Source organism: Gigantopelta aegis, chromosome 5 (assembly GCF_016097555.1).
Source record: "Gigantopelta aegis isolate Gae_Host chromosome 5, Gae_host_genome, whole genome shotgun sequence".
Classification (NCBI taxonomy): Eukaryota; Metazoa; Mollusca; class Gastropoda; order Neomphalida; family Peltospiridae; genus Gigantopelta; species Gigantopelta aegis.
In genome coordinates, this window is record NC_054703.1 from 39626602 (window position 1) to 39649101 (window position 22500).

At 38.8% G+C, this 22500-nt stretch overlaps 1 protein-coding gene across 1 annotated transcript in view; it reads left to right on the forward strand.

The window, feature by feature from the left end:
- Window positions 1–15456, forward strand: part of LOC121373180 — a 42156-nt gene extending 26700 nt beyond the window's left edge. The window contains exon 9 of the mRNA XM_041499637.1: window positions 14340–15456. Within this exon, the coding sequence (XP_041355571.1) occupies window positions 14340–14563 (224 nt within the window). The 3' untranslated portion in view covers window positions 14564–15456. The remainder of the gene's footprint in view (window positions 1–14339) is intronic.
- The last annotated feature ends 7044 nt before the right edge of the window (window positions 15457–22500 follow it).

Here is a 22500-nt window from a genome sequence, read left to right on the forward strand (position 1 = left end):
AAGGGTCCAAAAAGTGATTGTCGTCGACCTTAACTATCGTGGATTAAAAGCTCGTTGGTTAGTAATGTTCCCGTCTCAAGTTTTGGTATCGCGCTCATTAAATTGTAAATATTTGTCACCGTTTTCGTCTGTTTTCAGTTCAAATTTTCCACAAAATAAAATTTTAAACAAACCAAGCACAAACTTTGTTTACATATCGCGAAGGGCATTCCCGGTAACCATGTGCTATAAATAGTAGCGTTGAATACGGTATAGTTCCGGCAGTTGAGTTGAATACGGAAAGTTGTATTCAATTCTTGTATTCAGAGCTGTATTTATATAGTAAGATTTAATGGGTATGTACCCCTGCGCCTGCTGTAACCTCACCGTGGTGCAGGGGTGTAACATTCTCTTTGAGAATGGCCAATACAGCACAAATTGAAGTTTAGAGTAAAAGTCAGTATCTATCTGTGATATTTGTATTTGTATTTTTGCACAGTTCTTTACACTGTTTTTATTTATATCTTGCATTTTTCTGTTGATGTTGATCATCACCTTATTTTGTTTCCATTACCATGGTTTGACACCGGGTGGCCGATGTATTTTTCGTGCTGCGGTGTCGTTAAACATTCATTCATTCATTCATTAATGGGTATGTAATAAATAAATAAATATATATATATATATATATATATATATATATATATATATATATATATGTGTGTGTGTGTGTGTGTGTGTGTGTGTGTGTGCGTGTGTGTGTGTGTGTGTGTTACAGGGAATATGTATTATCAGGAAATATGTATAATTCCTGAAAATTTCAGGAAATATGTGTAATGTCTGATTCACTCAGGAAATATGTGTAATTTCTGAAATTTCCAGTAATTATACATATTTCCTGAAATCTGATGGTGAAAATTATATAGTATCAATTTGTTAAAGAAAGAAAAGAAAATACTTCTTCATCTTGTGGGAGAAGGCTTCTTAATTACTTCAAACATACCTAAGGATTAGCAGTGGCTAGTTAATTACTTCAAACATACCTAAGGATTAGCAGCGACAAATCCTGACATGAGAAAGAGACCGACTTCAAAAGGAATAGTCGTCAAGCCGATAATCTCCAAAGACTTCCGGGGGACGGACAACCCATGTAATAACACACTAAAATGCGCTAACTGCAAGGGTCAGCACTATACACATAGTCAGGAGTGCCACCACCATCAGGAAGCCATACGGGTACTTAACTCTAAGCCCAGAGAGGAGTCCGTCCACCCACCAAGGGGGGCTTATAACCCAGTCATGCGTCAAAGACACACACCGGCAGCCGCCCCCCCCCCCCCCCCTTCTTAGAACAAATAATTTTAATGCTGGGAACGCCTACCCAAAGCCCCCTCCTTTAATGAGGAACAGAAACAACGGTCCAGATCAACCCATAACAGCAGAACAGCTTCTGCGAGTTCTAACTGGGCTGTTTCTGGACGGCTCCCTGGGGGCTCCTATTAAGGGAAACCTAGATGAGGAAACTATTAAAATAGCCACACACTGAGCCTGTTCAGCCTTTTTACACCACCTCGGAATTACTATTAAAGATCCCAAAGTTCTAACAAATGGTTTTAACTGGTACGCACCGAGAATGGCCAAACCAACTCTTGTCTCCACACCCAGTCATCACAATGTAGACTAGATTAATTGATTTAATGGAGTACTAAACAGTATTGCCTCAAATTAATTATGTGAGACAAGAGAAATAAAGTCACACCTAATTATTTAACCAAACTTAATAATAACAGTAACAATAACAATAGTGTAAATAATAGTTATAATAATAACAATAACAACAATAGTGCTAATAAACAAACTAAAATTAAAATAGATAAATTTAAAGGTTTGGCCATTCTCCAGTGGAATGCTAAAGGTATTAAATCACTGAACCATGGAGACGAATTAAAAAAATATATTTTAGACGCTAAACCGGCCATAGACGTTATTTGCATACAAGAAACCTGGCTAAATAATGGTAATCAAGATAAAGTTAAAAATAAAAAATATTTTATTAATTTTAATATCCCAGGGTACTTTGGGTTTTTTTATAACAATAATTTTTCTACTAGAGGAGGTATAGCTACCTTTGTCAGGAATGGCCTGTCTTACTCCCGCATCCCACTCAAGGAGACCAATAACAATATTGAGGACTTGGGCACTACAGTGTATGGCGGAGTCGAGAATGTAGGTATTTATAATTTTTATGTCCACCCAGGCAGTCATCAACATAAACTTACTATTAATAACTACTTGGAATCTATCTCTAAAACACAAATTAATAAGATAATTATTTTAGGAGATTTTAATTGCCGTAATTCTTTATGGGGATCTACCACTAATGATAAACAAGGGCTCATTATCGAACACTTTATGGAAACTGTTAAAACTGTCTGTTTAAATGATGGGTCTCCCACCTTTTTTTCTGACTCCTACCGTACCTGGACCTGGCTAGACCTCACTATGGTCTCAGAGGGGATGGCGTCTAAATGTGAGTGGCAGGTCATTAATGATTTCAATAGCGACCACCTCCCTATAATTACACATTACAATCTAAATGGGTCATGGAGGGAAACACCTAAAGCTAAAGAAAAATGGAATTTTAATAAAGCAGACTGGCCAGGTTTCTATCAAATGTGCTTGAATCTTAGGCCGGATAATATTAGAAATAATAATATAGATATTTTTAATAAGAATTTGATTGATAATATCATAACAATAGCAAACAATACTATTCCAATATCAAATGTTAAAGCTAGATATAACTCAGTACCTTGGTGGAACGATAATCTGGCTAATAGTATTAAACACAGAAACAAAATGCGGAAAAAATTACCAGAAAAATAAAACTCTGGATAATTTAGGTAAATTTAAAGAAAGCAAATTTAAATTTACACAAGAACTGTTTAAACTTAAAAAAAGATTCATGGAATAAATTTTGCTCATCATTAAATACCCGATCTAAGGTTACAGAAGTATGGGCAAAAATAAAACGCATCCAGGGAAAACCCCCTCTTAAATCGTCTTTACTAAAATCTAATAAACTCTACACTACTAATCAACAAAAAGCTACAATATTTGGACAAACCTTCCAAAATAATTCAAGTAATGGTAACTTCCCACTAAAATTCTCTAATAAAAAAGAAACTATAGAAAAAAAACATAAAATCCCCCTGGATGCAAAATTTTCTAAATATATTACAGATTATAACGTTCCATTTACCCTCCAGGAAATGACTGAGGCTTTTGCTCACAGGAAGGGTACCGCTCCCGGTCCGGACAAATTTAACTATCTTTTTTTCCAAAACATGCCTGAAGCTACCCTCAGACTTTTCCTGGAACTCTATAATACAGTCTGGAAACAGGGTTACCTCCCCCTTGCATGGAAGCATGCTGAGGTTGTTAGCCTCCCTAAGAAAGGGAAAGATTTAACTAACCCATCTAATTACCGTCCCATCTCTCTAACATCCAGTGTCTGCAAAACCATGGAGGCCATGGTTAATTCCAGACTCAGCTATTATTTAGAAAATAACCACCTTTTGACCATATACCAGAGTGGCTTTAGAAAAAACCACTCTACTTCCGACCACCTTTTTCGAATACAATCTGAAATTGCAAATGCTTTTAGTCATGGTGACAAAGTGGTCGGAATATTTGTTGATCTGGAAAAGGCCTATGATATGGTTTGGCGACACGGGCTATTAATTAAGGTGTATAACATGGGCATCAGAGGGCCTTTGTTTGCATTTATTGAACGGTTTATTAACAATAGATCTTTTACTGTTAATGTTACTGAAACATTCTCTGATACTTTTAACCTTGAGAATGGCATACCCCAGGGATCCGTAATAGCCCCAACACTTTTCAGTATTTTTATTAACGATTTAGCTACTGCCCTAACTAGCTCGTCTAGTAAGGACACCAAGCTTAGTATTGGTTTATTTGCTGATGACACAGCTTTTTGGCGATCTGGAAAGTGTATAGAAAAGATTAAAATAGATATTCAAAAAGATATAGATAAATTACAAAATTGGGCTGAAACCTGGGGTGTTACCATATCAAGATCTAAAACCTCTGCTATCCTTTTTACTAATAATCAGTTTAAGAGACGGTATAAACTCAACCTAACATTAGATAACCACCCCATAGCTCAAATACTGTCAGTTAAATTTTTGGGAGGCATTTTTGACGCAGCATTATCCTTCAACGAACATATAAAAGAAGTAGTTAAAAATTGTAATAAGTATATTAATTTACTTAGAGTTATATCTGCAACCAACTGGGGGGCTGACAGACATACACTTTTAATGATTTTTGAAGCTTTTATCGTCTCCAGGTTACAGTATGGTGCCCAAGCCTTCTGCTGTGCATCACCTACCCAATTGAATAAGCTAGAATCAATATATAACAAAGGGCTTAGAATTTTAACCAAGACTTCCCTAGGCACACCAAACGAGTCTGCGTGTGGAGCTGAATATTCTTCCTCTCAGTGTTAGGCGCACCCAGCTTTGTCTTAAACATTGGTTTAAAGCTAAACACTTAGTACCATTAAATCCTGTAGCAACTATGAAACCGAATAATGATGATTATCTACATATCAATATTAATTTTGCAGTTAACTATAACAACAGAATGGCAAATAATTTAGAACTCTTGGATTATAATCTGGAAAAATACTCTCCCCCCTTGGTGCCACCCTGGCTAATTAAACCGCCGAATATTCCCTTGCTCTTAAGAAAGGAAATTTTAAAAACAGAATTTGAACCATTTAAAAATATAATATTTAGAGCAGCTTTAAATGACTATTACCCTGACTATACTCATATATACACAGATGGCTCCAAGGACCCACTTTCTGGTAAAGCAGGCATGGCCTTCTGTGTCAAGCCTAGCTTGCCTAACATCTCTAGCTCCCACTATGCCAGAGTGACTGACCACGTTTCGGTATTTACTACAGAACTGTTGGCCATTTACTCTGCACTAAAGTGGATTCTTACTAATGCTACTAATTATACGGTTCCTCAAAAATTCCTTATACTATCTGATTCCCTGAGCTCACTACAAGCTCTCCAGAATCTTAAATTCAAGAGTTCTTACCTAATCAAACAAATTATAAATATGATTAATTTTAACAATAGTAAAGGGTTATTTATAATTTTGGAATGGGTCCCGGCACATGTCGGCATCTCTGGCAACGAAAACGCTGATTTATTAGCTAAAAAAGCTTTATTAATGGACAAAATTGAAATTAATATTAATATTAACTTTTACGAAATCATGGCCATAGCTCATAAAATTTTTCTTAAATTCTGGCAAACCGAATGGAACAATAAAACTAGACTATGGCATTATCTAATCAAACCCAAAGTTAATTCGAAAAGACCCACTTACTCTAATGTTAAAACTGAAAACATTATCACTAACCTGCGCCTTGGTGTTGTTTTTGGTCTGAACGATACTCAATTTAAAATTTAAAAAAGTAACACAGCACTCTGCGTTACTTGTAAAAAGCTAGATAACGTAAGACATTTTCTCTTTTATTGTAATAAATATACCAACGAAAGAAATATTCTTAAAAAAATAATGGATAATCTAAATATTAAATTTAATCCTGTTAAAATATTTAACCCGCCCCCCGCCCTCAAACAGGAGGTGGAACGGGCTATTCTAACTTTTGTAAATGATACTAAAATTACTATATAATAAGTAGCTGGCACATAAAATTAAAATTAATTAAATGCTAAGTACGGTCCGAGGACTCTATTGTTATACTCAAACAGGAGCCTGCTAATTTTTAACACTCACCTTACAACGGCGGACAGATGGCTGGTGGCAAACGTTGTCCAGGGTGGTAACGGCGCTGGCCTTACCCTCCCGTGGACAAACCGAAAAACCAATTTTATACTATTCTTTAACTCTTCCTTATTAATAAATGTTCATTTTTAAAATTAATTATATTGATAAACTTTCTTTCCTTTTTAATCCATTTTAGAAACGCAGACCAGCCTATACACATTATTCTCTCATTCACTTGTTGGCGTATTGACTGAAGAGCTGTAACATCCACATTCCTCTCTTTCTTTTTTTTCCAGAGAAGGAATCGAAATCCAGCCAATCGCTGCTGCTTATTATCCGCCTGTTGTTCCTTTAACACTGGCTTTTTTTTTTTATCTCAAACGGCTCCGACTAGGGATTGAGATTCAGCCAATCGCAACGCGCCTCTTCATACTGAGTCTTGACTATCGATCCGCTCCACTCCTAAGCACACACTGTGTATTCTTTCTTCTGTCTTAATTGACGACTGCCGCTCATGAGTGTTTCCGAGGTGCCATTCGGTGATATCCGGAGAGCCGGGTCTTGCCGTGTGCTGCCTTGGGACACCGACTTGCGCGGCATCGCTTATTATCTCTTTTTTCTTAAGTTATATGGAATTTTTCTCTCCACTTTCCTTCTTTTCCTGCTGGCCTCTGCTAGTACGTCTATTCTTTACGTGACGTGACACTAGTTTTTACGTGCCTATATCCACAGAGGTTCAGGCACGCCCACCTCGGATTTAATCTCTGACTTCGCCAGTGACTAACTCCGGGGCAGGGGGGGGGGGGGGGGATTGAGTTTGAAGTGGGCAGAATTTGGAAAATAGCCAGTTAGTAGAGTCCAGCGAAAGCGCGGACCAAATAGCAGACACCAAGTGAGGCCGTGCTGTGATTGGCTGAATTTCGATTCCTTGGTGAAACCTGTCTTCTACCTAAGTATAATGAGACTACCTGCATCCAGCCATGTCCGGACTTTACAATTAAACCCAAAAGTAGTTTAGACTGCTCGGCCTGAAAGTTTTTAAGGTGATTTGAGCAATTGAACGGGCGCCAAAGTAAAGTGCGTTGGACTATTTATAAAAAAATAAACATAAGAATTTAGAGTCACGGCCGCAAGTTTTAAAGTCCAACTAAGCCCAAAAACGGAGGTTACCTGTCCTAGATAAGGTTGACTAGGGGGAGGAGAGCCACACCCTCGTATCCAAGTTGGGGATCAGCTGGTGGATATCTGGCTTCGCTAGCAGTCTGGTAATAGCAGGATACTGTTCGCTGAACACCTTCTTCATCAGGCGATGGATTGAAATGTTGTCCATTTCTGCAAACAGTAGAGCCTGGCTGTAGCGGTTGTCCAGATGGTGTGTTACACACACAGCTTTTTTCCCGTCCTTGAACGTCACTGGGTGCAGCTCGTACTCCCCCTGTCCGTCGGGCATGTCCTCAAAGTTCCTACATCTTGGAACCGTGAGGAGCTTTTTGGTGTCAGAGATGTTAGCGATGAAGCAGTTGAGGTAGCGTCGATTCAGCTTCCCGTGCAGAGTCCAGGGGTCCATGGTGTCTCCGGACTCTGCACCTTCGGGTGGTGGCTGTGGTTGTTTAGGCGGTGTCCTGGTGGTAGTGACCGCAATCGACGCTTCCGCCTTCCGCTTCCCAACGGCACCTTGACAGTCCTGCGTCTCAGTTGGTGTCACCGGTAGAGTTGGCGACATACCACTGGACGCAAGAGTAGCCCAAGATGAAGTGGGCCGCCGGGTCGGAGTTTCGCAGATTGTCGTGCCAGACTCCTTCGCTTGGGCCGTCTCTGAAGTAGAAGTTGGGCAGGTCGGGACCACGGTCTCTTCCTTCCTCTTCTTGGGTGAAACTGCAGGGCGCGGCGACGCAGAAGGAACCGCTGCCGGTAGTTGAGCTACCGGGTTTGCCCCCCCCCCCCCCCGAACTGCTCCTGGCGGGTTTCTCCTCTTCCTCCATCTTGTTCTCCTCTTCTTCTGTGGTTGCGCGTCGCCGTACACCAAAGTCACGGTTGCCCGTGACCCGGTGTACGCGACGCGGTACTCCAGTAAAACTCCGTAACTTGTAATGAGTCCCCCCAGGTGGGGGGATAACTCCAGAGAGCACGAACAAAGGTCCTGCTTCATCTTGTACAATAACGTGAGTGTGTATTCTTTACCGTTATCTTTACTTAAATGAATAGCTAATGGGTGTCGGGGCTATTGGCTTACTGGGGTCGGGTTCTGACCAATCAGAACTCGATCCCCTAATAAATGTCTTCTATTTGGTCCGTGCTGTTAGCCGGCCAAAACTATAATCTAAACCTAGTGTGAGAGTGGTTGCGTGAATGTTTGTTTTTCGCCGTGGTTTGGCGGCGCATACACCTGGCAGTGTCTTTGCCGCCCGCCACAGGCGGAATATATGGCTGGGTGTGAATGTGTTTTAGCTTTTAACCTTCTATGGTATATTGATTATACTTTTAATTAATTGTTATACTAAATGCATTAATTAGTTGTTAAACCTTCCTCTTAGCATTTTAACTTAGTATTATTTTAAATTACATGCTCCATTTTTCTTTTAATCAAACAGGTTTTAAACGGTATTAATTTGATCGGTCAATATTGTATATATACAAACAAAAAAACCTGACCGGTACTCGGTGCCACCCACTTAACGAATGAGTGGTTTCTTGGGTGACACCGAGGATTATATAACAATGACATCGGTCATCCGTTTAGGTGACGCACCCCTTCGGGTGTAGAGCTCACGAATGCTTGGGGAGAACAGCGAGGACACCTCACCCCATGGAATGGATCAACCTCTACGTGTTACTTAACATCAACAACCACACTATATACGTTTCACCACCACACCGGACGGCGGCTCGCGGGCTTTTTCCTCATTTTTCCTCATTTCATATCATTCATCCCATCTAACTATGGCCCACCCGTGTTGTATGGATAACCTGGGGGGGGGGGGGGGGGGGGGGGGGGGGGGGGGGACGCCGTGGTAGGGTGCTTATTTGGGTGCGTTAGGGCGTTGGCGGTTCTGACCGATAGGGATGCCTGTTAGGAGGCCTCCCCCCCCCCCCCCCCGGAATGCCCCCCCGTGGAAATCCGGACTGACCGGAATGGGCCTCCCGCCTGTTGGAGCGCCGGACTGGCCAGTGGCGCTGTGTTCCCCCCTTTGCGAATCTTTTATCCTCCAGGGCTAATTTTAAATTAAAAATAAAATATATATATAAATTTTATAATAATTAAATAATTATATAATAGATTTCTTTTGAACTGCCCGATAAAACATTTTTCTATTTGTTGCACCTACTAATTATATAATAAAAGAATAGAATGATATAGGATTTTTATATATGGTGCTACCACATTTAAATATATAATATAAATATAAGGTAATGGTAGACCCCAAATTGTTTTATTCTTTTGATTCTTTTTTAAGTGGTCATACCACACTATTAAAAATTATCCCCTGCATTTTGCTCCCCCACATCCCAACCCCCCCCCCCTCCTGCCCCGGAGTCGGTCACTGGGGTGGGCGTGCCTGAACCCTAGTGGATAGGGGCACGTAAAAAGAGTGTTCTGTCTGTCTGTCCAAAGACTTCAACTCCAGAGCCCAGGTCGATCTAATCGACATGCAGTCAATGAGCCAAGGACAGTTTAAATGGATCATGGTCAATCAAGATCACCTCACGAAGTTCTGTGTTTTGCGCCCCTTGACATCGAAACGTGCCGCTGAAGTTGCATTTCAATTGCTAGGCATATGTCTCCTACTTGATGCTCCTTGCGTGCTGCAAAGTGACAATGGTTCAGAATTTACTGCACATGTAATCACTGAACTGAAAGTATTGTGGCCAGAGTTGGTAATGGTCCATGGGAAACTTAGGCATCCACAGAGTCAAGGGTCCGTAGAAAGAGCAAACTGTGACATTAAGAACATGTTTATTTGTTGGTTAGGAGATAACAATAAAACTGGATGGACTGTCATCATCTAGCCTCCCTCCTGAAATTCTCCATCAATTGCAGTCAGAAGATGATCTACTTGCAGCCATTGCAATGCCAGTTCCTGGTGAAGATGTTGATCACGTGACCACTGCAACTGACTACTCTATATCTGACCCAGCAACTCTTCCCAACTCTCGAACTACATCTGATGAAGTTACTGTGAATGCTCAAGTAGAACGTGTTTCCTCTCGCCAAGAAGCAATTCAGATACAGCGAAAGAGAGCTAATGAAGCCCAAACTATGCAAGCTGAACGCATGGTGAAAAGAAGTAAGCGTATCTTTGCACCCGTACAAGTCGGCGACAATGTGACTATATCTATCCCCCATGTTGACAGAGGTAGAACTGATCCACGGAATATCATTGGTGTTGTAACTGAATGCAGTGACAATGACATGTACAGTATTGCTGTAAAAGGTGGCACTCTCAGTGGTACATATTCACGAAACCAAATTGATGTGTGTGCTACCAAGTTGTATTCTGCAGATGATTTCAACACAGAGAATACCGTTTCTCTCCGCCAAGCTGTTCAACTTGAATCTAACTGTGGTGGGCAGGGTTTTACCAAGTGCAACTGTGCTGGTTGCAAGCGTTGTCAAACTAATCGTTGCCGGTGTTTCAAGGCCAAGATGCAGTGCAACTCTAGGTGTCACTCAACACTGCCGTGTGCAAATAAACTCGCCTAAGTGCAATTCACTCCTACCTTAATGTGAACACTAAACAAAGACTCTAGACATTCCAATATGTATTATGTTGAAATAATGTGCTATGTTTCCGTTTTAAAATGATGTTTCAATAAAAATGTATTTCAATTTAGAAACATATTGCTGTTGTTATTTCATGCCAGACATGATACCAACTATTCTTTAAATACTATTGGTTTTCTCATCAGAACGATTTCAGGAAATATGTATAATTTTCACCATCAGATTTCAGGAAATATGTATAATTACTGGAAATTTTAGGAATTAAACATATTTCCTGAGTGAATCAGACATTACACATATTTCCTGGAATTTTCAGGAATTGTACATATTTTCTGATAATACATATTTCCTGTAACATATATATATATATATATATATATATATATATATATATATATATATATATATATATATATATATATATATATATATATTAGAGTTACCAAATATTTGACATCCATAGCCGATGATTAGTAAATGAATGTGCTCTGGTTGAACAAAATAAATTTTGTTATCCAAGTTTAGTTCCTTTGGGTCAAGATACAGAGTTTTGTGTAGGTTTAGATCTGTTTAACAACGCAGTGGACAAGTGTAAGGCCACTACGCCGACTTCTTTCTCACTAACCACTAACATACTATGTATAACCACTAACCCTCATTCCTGGACAGACAGCCAAGATAGCTGGGGCGTGAGCCCAGAACAGCGTGCTTGAACATTGAATATAAACACGGAAATAAACACAAACAGCTACATTCTAAAAGGCCCGTATGTATCTTTAAATTAGTCTGTCTGCTTTGTCTAGCTATTCCATATATAGGTTTAGATTTTGATCATAGTCTAGCTATTCCATATATAGGTTTAGATTTTGATCTTGGTCTAGCTATTCCATATATAGGTTTAGATTTTAATCTTGGTCTAGCTATTCCATGTATAGGTTTAGATTTTGATCTTGGTCTAGCTATTCCGTATATTGGTTTAGATTTTGATCTTGGTCTAGCTATTCCATATATAGGTTTAGATTTTGATATTGGTCTAGTTACTCTATGTATAGGTTTAGATTTCGATCTTGGTCTAGCTATTCCATGTATAAGTTTACATTTTGATCTTGGTCTATATGCACCATGTATAGGTTTAGATTTTGAGTTTGGTCTAGCTATTTCATGTATAGGTTTAGATTTTGATCTTGGTCTAGCTATTCCATGTATAAGTTTACATTTTGATCTTGGTCTATCTGCACCATGTATAGGTTTAGATTTTGATTTTGGTCTAGCTATTCCATGTATAGGTTTAGATTTTGATCTTAGTCTAGCTAGTCCATATATAGGTTTAGATTCTGGTCTTGGTCTAGCTATTCCATATATAGGTTTACATTTTCATCTTGGTCTAGCTGCACCATGTATAGAGATTTTGATTTTGGTCTAGCTACTCCGTGTATAGGTTTAGAATTTGATCTTGGTCTAGCTACACAATGTATAGGTTTAGATTTTCATCTCCTCTAGCTGCACCATGTATAGGTTTAGATTTTGATCTTGGTCTGGCTACTCTGTGTATCGGTTTAGATTTTCATCTTGGTCTAGCTGCACAATGTATAGGTTTAAAATTTGATCTTGGTCTAGCTACTCCGTGTATAGGTTTAGATTTTGATCTTGGTCTGGTTACTCTGTGTATCGGTTTAGATTTTCAACTTGGTCTAGCTGCACAATGTATAGGTTTAAAATTTGATCTTGGTCTAGCTACTCCGTGTATAGGTTTAGAATTTGATCTTGGTCTAGCTACTCCGTGTATAGGTTTAGATTTTGATCTTGGTCTAGCTACTCCGTGTATAGGTTTAGATTTTGGTCTTGGTCTAGCTACACAATGTATAGGTTTAGATTTTGATCTTGGTCTAGGTGCTCCGTGTATAGGTTTAGATTTTTATTTTGGTCTAGCTGCACAATGTATAGGTTTAGATTTTGATCTTGATCTAGCTACTCTGTGTATAGGTTTAGATTTTGATCTTGGTCTAGCTGCTCCGTGTATAGGTTTAGATTTTGATCTTGGTCTAGCTGCTCTGTGTATAGGTTTAGATTTTGATCTTGGTCTAGCTGCACCATGCATAGGTTTAGATTTTGATCTTGGTCTAGATATTCCATGTATAGGTTTAGATTTTGATCTTGGTCTAGCTATTCCATGTATAGGTTTAGATTTTGATCTTGGTCTAGCTATTCCATGTATAGGTTTAGATTTTGATATTGGTCTACCTGCACCATGTATAGGTTTAGATTTTGATCTTGGTCGAGCTGCACCATGCATAGGTTTAGATTTTCATCTTGGTCTAGATATTCCATGTATAGGTTTAAATTTTCATCTTGGTCTGGGTGCTAGGCCTTGGATCTGGGTCATTATCTACATGCATCCTGGACAAAGTTTACATCTAGATAGTGGGTAATATAACCTAGTGTTACGTATGGTTCTTAGTCTAGGTTTATCTACTTTAGTTCGATGTGTAGATATTTATTTTTCTATTCTGGTTCCGGTTTTATATCTTGCTCTTGGAGTAACTACTCTAGTTCTAGGTTTTAATCCAGGTTAAGATTTTAGTAAAGTTGTATGTCTAGCTATATTGTTGTGTACTTGTTGAACATGTCTTTGCACCGCTCGACTGATTAACGCTGTTTTAGAAACATGTCTTGAGTACACTGCTGTCTTTAAACTGATTTTATCAAATAAGTAAACCCATTGATGTATTATTGCTTTTTATCAGTGGCGTAGCCGGGGGAGGGGAGACTATGCCCCACCCACCCAACCCCAGGAAATGTAGGTTTGATCAGTGTCGTACTCGATATCATTGTTTACTTGGCTGCCAGGTGCACCCCCAACCCCCAACCACCCACCCCAATACAAAATCCTGCCTACGCCACTGTTTTTTTTTATCCCACTGGCCCCTTCCCTTTCTCTCCTTTAAATTCCATCTGATTTCGTTCCTGATCTAGCAACTCCTATCTTTCAACTTCTTTCGCTGTCCACCTCCCCATCTAAGCCCTTGTCTCTCCAACCACGACAGGTGATTGTCTCTTGTGGCTATCTGTGCCAAACATCTGCCATTCCTCATCAGCGTTTAGCTGTGGCCTTAGTCTGACTACTTCGGGGAGTGTTCAGTAGTTAATTGTGTCATTGCTAAGAAGCACTTATAACTTCCTACTATGCACCCCTACTACAGGCGGCTGTTGTCAGTGCCGTGGGTCAGACCAACTTTTTTAGCGGCAAAGGACGCCACCTCAATATTTGGCCGTATGGTGATCTAAGAGAAAAAATATTATGTCCTGTTCCACAGAGGGAAAGCAACCAATTACTTTAAATATGCATCCCTTAGTTTGCTGCATTGTAAGATGTTTCCGACTAATAAGATATTTCTATTATTAAACTTATATATTAAATATATTTTCTTGTTTAGAATACCAGTGTCTGTATATTCAATGTGTTTCTGGTTGTCTTAATATTTGTAAGAAGCCCAAACTGGATTTTGTGTTCAAATAATTTCGTACGTATGAAAATAAACATATTTCACGAAATAAAATAAAATTTAACCTTATACAAATATTAGAACGATGAGAAACACGTTTAATAAACATCCATTAATATTTTATGCAGAAAAATATATTTGATATGTAATTACAATCGTTAAAAAGGTCTTTGTTAGTCGACAACATCTTTAAAAGTGCAGCAAACTCAGGAATGTCCCTTTAAGTTTGTCAAATATCTAATATTTCAATTATTTCTATTTGATTTTTTTTTTTTTTTTTTTTTTTTTTTTTTTTACAGTTCTCATGAGTCACAGTTACTACATAGGAGGGCGGTGGTCGAGTGATGACGCCAGGTATACCTGGGAGGATGGCACACCGATAGAGTTTACTGCTCGATGGCAAACAGGACACCCACAAGAACCAGGGGACGGAAGATGTGTGGTTCTGGACAACATTTCAAACATGACCTGGAAGGACAGCCCGTGTGGAAATCTGCTGTGGTTTATCTGTGAACTGAAATAACATGTGATTGGTGACATTTGAAAACCATAATAGAATAATAGCTATTGGTTTACTTATTAATTAAAATAACATGTGGTTGTGACATTTGAGAACTGGAATCTAATACTAGCTGTTGGTTTATTTATTTATTAAAATAGCATGTGATTGGCGACATTTGAAAACCAGAATACAATAATAGCTATTGGTTTACTTATTAATTTAAATAACATGTGATTGGTGACATTTGATAACTAGAATCTAATATTGTATAAGCAGGAAAATAAATTGAAATTGAAATGAAAGGTTGGATCGATAGGAAGTAATAAACTGGAAAAGTTACTTCGTGGATGCCCAATACCACAGAATACATTTGAGACGTTCCGAATAGTCGTTAACCAATGCATTATTTAACTATATCGTAAAGAAGATTGTAGTCGATAGAGGGACACTTACGGTTTCTTTGTGGAAAGGTTGTAATGGTTACACGTGCCAGTCGTCATACACATCGTAACATACTACAATTAATCTTAGCTATGGTTCTTTTGTGGAACGTCTGAGTATGAAAAAAAAAATCATCCGCAAACTGAATCGTGCAGCCGTTGTAACATACGTTTGCAGATGATTTTTGTTTTCATACTCAGATGAATGTAAACGAAATAACGGACAATACTTATAATTAAATTTAAATCATACCTGCAAACAATAACACTAAATTTTCATACTCTATATTGAATTATTTTTGGTCCATAAACAATGAATAACGCCCAATAAGACAACTTACCCATAAAAAATGACGTCATCAGATATGACGTTCCCTGACAACGTAATTTTCTTACGTTCATCGAGTAATTAACAAGCTACCGTTGCTACGTCTGGACAAAGAAAGAAATGTTTTATTTAAGGACGCTCTCAACACATTTTAATTATGGTTATATGGCGTCAGACATATGGTTAAGGACCACACAAATATTGAGAGAGGAAACCCGCTGTCGCCACTTCATGGGCTACTCCTTCCGATTAGCAACAAGGGATATTTTATATGCACCATGCCACGGCCTTTGACATACCAGTCGTGGTGCCCTTGCTGTGATGAGAAATAGCCCAATGGGCCCACACCGACCGCGCATCGAGCGATCGCTGTACTACTGAGCTACGTCCCGCCCCACGTCTGGACAAATGCGTCTATACACTTTACGGTAATCTGATTGGTCCAGAAGTGCTTACTGTTTTTTCGTTCATTTAAGAATTGAACTGTATGAATTGTGTAAAGCGATTTTGCGTTTCATACTAGCATGAAACTCAAAACATATTCACGTTCAATTCTTATAATTCCAAACACATAACCATGTCATTAATGTAAACCTCTTTAAAATAAAATGTTAACTCTATTTTCCAACTATTTACTATTTTATTAACACGAAATTCATACTCAACATTAGCGGAATCCCTATGGTGGTTTCGGCTTTTTCCGTCAATAGCCGAATGAGAGAATGACAATGTTACAATCATTAATACAATTCATATTAATTTTTTGCATTAAATATCAATACCAACTAGAAACATTTTGAATTCACTAGAAACATATAACGTAAGTAATTTTAATAACTTTTAACCTGTAATAAAAATGTCTGAAGCGATCTATTTTGTATGGTATAATTTATATGTGAAGCGGTTGGTGTATGAATATTTAATATTTTTTTATTATTGTCCAGATTTACCAATTACGACGTTGAAATTATAGTTATAAAATGTTTGAGTGCGTGAAAATTCCATGCGTTGATAGATTTGACATGGAGAAAGTGGTTTCAATGTTTCCGGAAATGGATGAAACAGGTATTTCGCGAGTTTCTGTGTTTACTGGCCTTGTAATTGTGGAAGTGGCAACACAAGATGGTTTTGGCATGTGTGACTTCAAGTGGTGCGGCACCAGTATTCGTGACATTTGACAGTGCCATGATGATGTTTCGTTATTGGAAAGTGGAACATTCTCTGTTGTAGCTTCGAATTGAAGCTTCGTTCCTGTGTACCGACATGTACATGATATGCCTAGTTTCAAAACCCGAGTCGTTTAAAGATTGGATAGCAGTGGCTATGTGTTGTGTACGTCATACTACAATGCCGTTGAATGCGCGTTACTGCTAATGGTTGGCATGAACTGACTGAATTTTGTTTTTGAAATCGCTTTTGTAAAAGACCAAATTCCATTGGAATTATACACTTTTTTTGGATCGACAAAATAGATTTTTAGCTGTGGGATTTTGAATTCACTATAAACATGTAACGTAAGTAATTTCAATAACTTTTAACCTTTAATAAAAATGTCTGAAGCGACCTATTTTGTATGGTATAATTTATATGTGAAGATTTTTAGATGTTTACAATTTTGACAGCAGACGATTACTGTTTGATGTCTAAAAATAGAATCTCAAGGAAATTCCTCGGGGATTCCTTTGTTGACATAATTCCGGCTATATAGCCAAAAATAGTGCTAAACTGAGATTCATGGTGCTATGAATGCCAGTTTTTATCATCACGTGATACGAATTTGACCAATCCAAGGGTTTATAATAAAGGGATTTTTAGAAATTGGAATTATAACTCGATGAACCACAAACAGAAAGAAAGAAAGAAAAAAGCCACGCCTACCTCCTCTGCCACTCTGACTCGCTCTAATTTTGTGCAACAAGCCGGATTATTCAGGCAACCATATTTAAATCTTTTGAAGAAAACACACGTGAAATATACAAAAGCAATACTATTTTGACACAGATACCACGTAATAGTACACTTTTGTATACGATAAATTAATGGAGTCGATATGTATCAGTGGCGGATCCAGAAAATCCAGGGGGTGGGGGTGAGGGGCAATGACATGAGGCGGAATGCCAATGGAACTTTGGGGGAGGTTTGGATTAAAAAATTAATATATAATAAAATTATAACTTACAAAATTTACGTATACGAACTGATAAAAAAAAAAAAAACCTGTTCGCTCGGTGGCGAACGAAAACCTGTTTACAATCAGATGTGACCTCGTTCAGTGTAGCAGTGATCTTCGCTGATTTATTCATGGCAACTTATTTTCGTGCTTATATCCAATTAAGGTTCAAGCACGCAGTCCGGGGCATGCACCTCAGCTATCTGGACTGTCTGTCCAGGACAGTGGGTTAGTTGTTAGTTGGTTAGTTGGTTAGTGAGAGAGAAGAGGGTGTAGTGACCTTACACCTACCCATTCAGTCCCTTAAGAACTCGCTCTGGGTGGGAGCCGGTACCGAGCTATGAACCCTGTACCTATCAGCCTGTAGTCCGATGGCTGAACCACTGCGCCACCAAGGTCGGTTCTTCACTGATGCCTCGTTTACAGATTTTCGAGATTGCACATTGATATTATTAACTATGGGCAATAACTCCTGTAGACTATCGTCGAGTTTTGCACGCACACGTTCCTCGTATTCGTCACACCATTTGACATGGGTGAAAGAATCGCACTTGACCGCTGGGTGGGTGTGGATGTACTTTGTCAAATTGAATATATAGAGAATAATACATGAGTGGCCGTTAGATACCATTTACAAAATGTACCTCACAACGAGTTTTAAAATGTATCCAAGGAGTGAAAGCGAGTTGTGATATAAATGGTGTCTAACGAACACGAATGTATTATTCTATTTCTTACATATCCTCAAAGCCAGGTTTTAAGCAAATGTCGACTTTCGACTAAAAAATATACCTTTGCACGTGTAGCTGGCTTACGCGTCACAGACACACGATTGTCAGGTTAACTATACGTCACACGGTAATCGATTTCTATCGTGTTGGTTTTCATTGGATATATGACATTGGTGACCTGGCCATCACCTAGGAGCAGCCAGTCTTGAAATTGTTAACACCCGTACGCGTGTAAACATCGTATGTGTTATCATAAATCATGAAGGTGTTATCACCAACTGGTGTGTAAGAAAATGCATTTACGTTGTGTATTAAATATACAATTTAGAACTGGTGGCTAGACTTTTTAACTGCAGTAATGTTATCATTCTGTTTCATCTCTGTTGTAGGTATAACTAGTGTTTTATTGGCAATATTTACCCTTAAAATTTACCAATGTGAAGATACAAACATTGCAATAAAGATAGTATTTATTTTCTTCTTTTTTTTCTTTTATTTATGGTTTATAAATGTAATAATAATAATATAAAAACCTGCTATGGTTTCTGTCAATCTAGGTTATAGAAGAGGGATTAAATATGGGAATCAAGATAATAATAAATAAATAAATAAATAAATAAACTAATAATAATAATAATTTTTTTTAAAATATAAAAAGAAACAAAACAGAAAAGACTTCACACACACACACACACACACACACACACACACACACACACACACACACACACACACACACACTATGTATGTGAACGTAGTTACTGTTAAAAAGCCTTTATAGTTCATATATATCTATCTCTATATATATACATGGTAATTTAAAAACTATTAATTGCAAAGTTCTGCGATCCTATTTTACTAACATTTCATGTTTTAACGTATGAACTGTTGGTGATGGGGCAAAGGAAGGTGTAACATACTTATAAGTAAATAAATAACCGAATACTTGAATTATCAAGTTATGTTTTCAAAGAGAAAACGGTACATGGACCATTTAGTAAAGAATGTATTGATACTGTTGTTACTGAAGTGTATATGTATTTCTTTTTATTGCATTGAATTGTATTATATTGTGTTGTGTTGTGTGTTTTGTTGTGTGGTGCGTTATAATTTTTGACATCCATTAGCCGATGATTCGGTTGAGTGCTCGCTCGAGGTGCTTGCGTCGCAGGATCGAATCACATCGGTAGACCCATTCAGCTCATTGGGTTTTTTCTTGTTCCATCCAGTGCACCACAACTGAACAAATGCCGTGGTATGTGCTTTTCTGTCTGTGGGAAAGTGCATGTAAAGGATTTTTTGCTGCATTAGGAAAATATAGCGAGTTTCCTCTAATGACTACAATTCAGAATTACCAAATGTTTGGCATTTAATAGCCGATGACCGGCGTCGTGGTTAGGCCATCGGACTACAGGCTGGTAGGTACTGGGTTCGGATCCCAGTCGAGGCATTGGATTTTTAATCCAGATACCGACTCCAAACCCTGAGTGAGTGCTCCGCAAGGCTCAGTGGGTAGGTGTAAACCACTTGCACCGACCAGTGCTCCATAACTGTTTCAACAAAGTCCCCTGCCTGTGGGAAGCGCAAATAAAAGATCCCTTACTGCCTGTCGTAAAAGAGTAGCCTATGTGGCAATAGCGGGTTTCCTCTAAAAACAGTGTCAGAATGACCAGATGTTTGACCTCCAATAGCCGATGGTTAGATAAAATATCAATGTGCTCCAGTGGCGTCGTTAAATAAAACAAACTATACTTTTTTTTAATAGCCGATGATTACTTAAACAATGTGCTCTAGTGGTGTCATTGACCAAAACAACTTTTTTTGTTTGATACTGTTTTCTAATTAAAGACATGGCAAAGTGCATATTATAAAACCGAAGGTGGAAGGTTCTAGCTCTGTTGGTAGAGCACTCGGCTGACATATATTATAAAACAGAAGGTGGAAGATCCTAGCTCTGTTGGTAGAGCACTCGACTGACGTATATTATAAAACCGAAAGTGGAAGGTCCTAGCTCTGTCGGTAGAGCACTCGGCTGACGTTTATTATAAGGTCCTAGCTCTGTCGGTAGAGCACTCGGCTGACGTATATTATAAGGTCCTAGCTCTGTTGGTAGAGCACTCGGCTGACGTATATTATAAGGTCCTAGCTCTGTTGGTAGAGCACTCGACTGACGTATATTATAAAACCGAAAGTGGAAGGTCCTAGCTCTGTCGGTAGAGCACTCGGCTGACGTTTATTATAAGGTCCTAGCTCTGTTGGTAGAGCACTCGGCTGACGTATATTATAAAACTGAAGGTGGAAGGTCCTAGCTCTGTCGTTAGAGCACTCGGCTGACGTATATTATAAAACAAAAGGTGGAAGGTCCTAGCTCTGTTGGTAGAGCACTTGGCTGAATTGTTTGGGTCGAAGGATCGAATCACCTCGGTGGACCCATTCTTTGGTTCGGGTTTTCTACCCCTAATGCCTCTCATTCCAACGAAAATATGCTAGAATCAGAAGAATATTTGTCTCATGGATATTAAAACATAATAATAAAGAAAAGAAAAGAAAAGAAAAGAAAAAGAAAACCAGACATTGTATTGAAGGTTAGCAGAAACTAAAAGTACAACAGCATAGGAATCCAGAATTAAAAATGTGTTAACAACACCCAGGTACCAAAAATACATTGGCTATTGGATGTCAAACTATGATATATACCAAAATAAAGCGATGATGTGTTGGAATCTACTGCATGGAGTTTTGCAGCACATTGTGTTGTAGGGTAGCTTGCGGTAACGTCACCTTAGTTACAAATGCAAATGTTAATGGCCAAGAATTGTTCTTCGTCTAATATTCATGACGTCTCGACTAGGTGTGTTGGGGTCAGTCTACGTGTGTCTGGGGTCAGTCTAAGTGTGTCTGGGGTCAGTCTAGGTGTGTCTGGGGTCAGTCTAGGTGTATCTGGGTCAGTCTAGGTGTGTCTGGGTCAGTATAGGTGTTTCGGGGTCAGTCTAGGTGTGTCTGGGGTCAGTCTAGGTGTGTTGGGGTCAGTCTAGGTGTGTCTGGGGTCAGTCTAGGTGTGTCTGGGGTCAGTCTAGGTGTGTTGGGGTCAGTCTAGGTGTGTTGGGGTCAGTCTAAGTGTATTGGGGTCAGTCTAGGTGTGGCTGGGGTCAGTCTAGGTGTGTCTGGGGTCAGTCTAGGTGTGTTGGGGTCAGTCTAGGTGTCAGGTCATTCCGTCACATTGTACATGATACACTGTTAGTGAATAAACAATGAAGGAAGGACATGTTTTATTTAACGAAGCACTCAACACATTTTATTTACGGTTATATAGCGTGGAACATATGGTCAAGGACAGCACAGATATTGAGAGAGGAAACCTGCTGTCGCCACTTCATGAACTACTCTTTTCGATTAGCACCAAGGGATCTTTCATATGCACCATCCCACAGACAGGATAGTATATACCACGGACTTTGTTACACAAGTTGTGGAGCACTGGCTGGAACGAGAAATAGTTCAATGGGCACACCGACGGGAATCGATCCTAGATCGATCGCGCATCAGGCGAGCGCTGTATCACTGAGCTACGTCGCGTACCCTGAATATACACTGGGTTTCAGTGTTAAAAAGTCTGTGGGTTTGTTTGGGGGTTTTGTTTAACGACACAACTAGATAATGTTGATTTATTAATGATCGCCTATTAAGTGTTAAAAAGTCTGTGGGTTTGTTTGGGGGTTTTGTTTAACGACAAAACTAGATAATGTTGATTTATTAATGATCGCCTATTAAGTGTTAAAAAGTCTGTGGGTTTGTTTGGGTTTTTTGTTTAACGACACAACTAGATAATGTTGATTTATTAATGATCGCCTATTTTGTGTTAAAAAGTCTCTGGGTTTGTTTGGGTTTTTTGTTTAACGACACAACTAGATAATGTTGATTTATTAATTGTCGCCTATTAAGTGTTAAAAAGTCTGTGGGTTTGTTTGGGTTTTTTGTTTAACGACATAACTAGATAATGTTGATTTATTAATGATCGCCTATTAAGTGTCAAATATTTGTTAATCCTGACAAAGTCTTAGACGAAACACGCTACATTTATTTTCCATTAGTACAAATTAATATTTTATATGCATTTTGCTACAGACATGACGGCATGTACCATAGCCTTTGAACAGTTGTTGGGACTGGAAAAACCCAATTAGAGAATGGGTCCTCCGAGGGGATTCGATCCTTCGACTCAAACACCTCATACGAGCGCTCTACAAGCTGATGTACATCCCGCCCCTTCAGTTGTGGAAAACCATGCC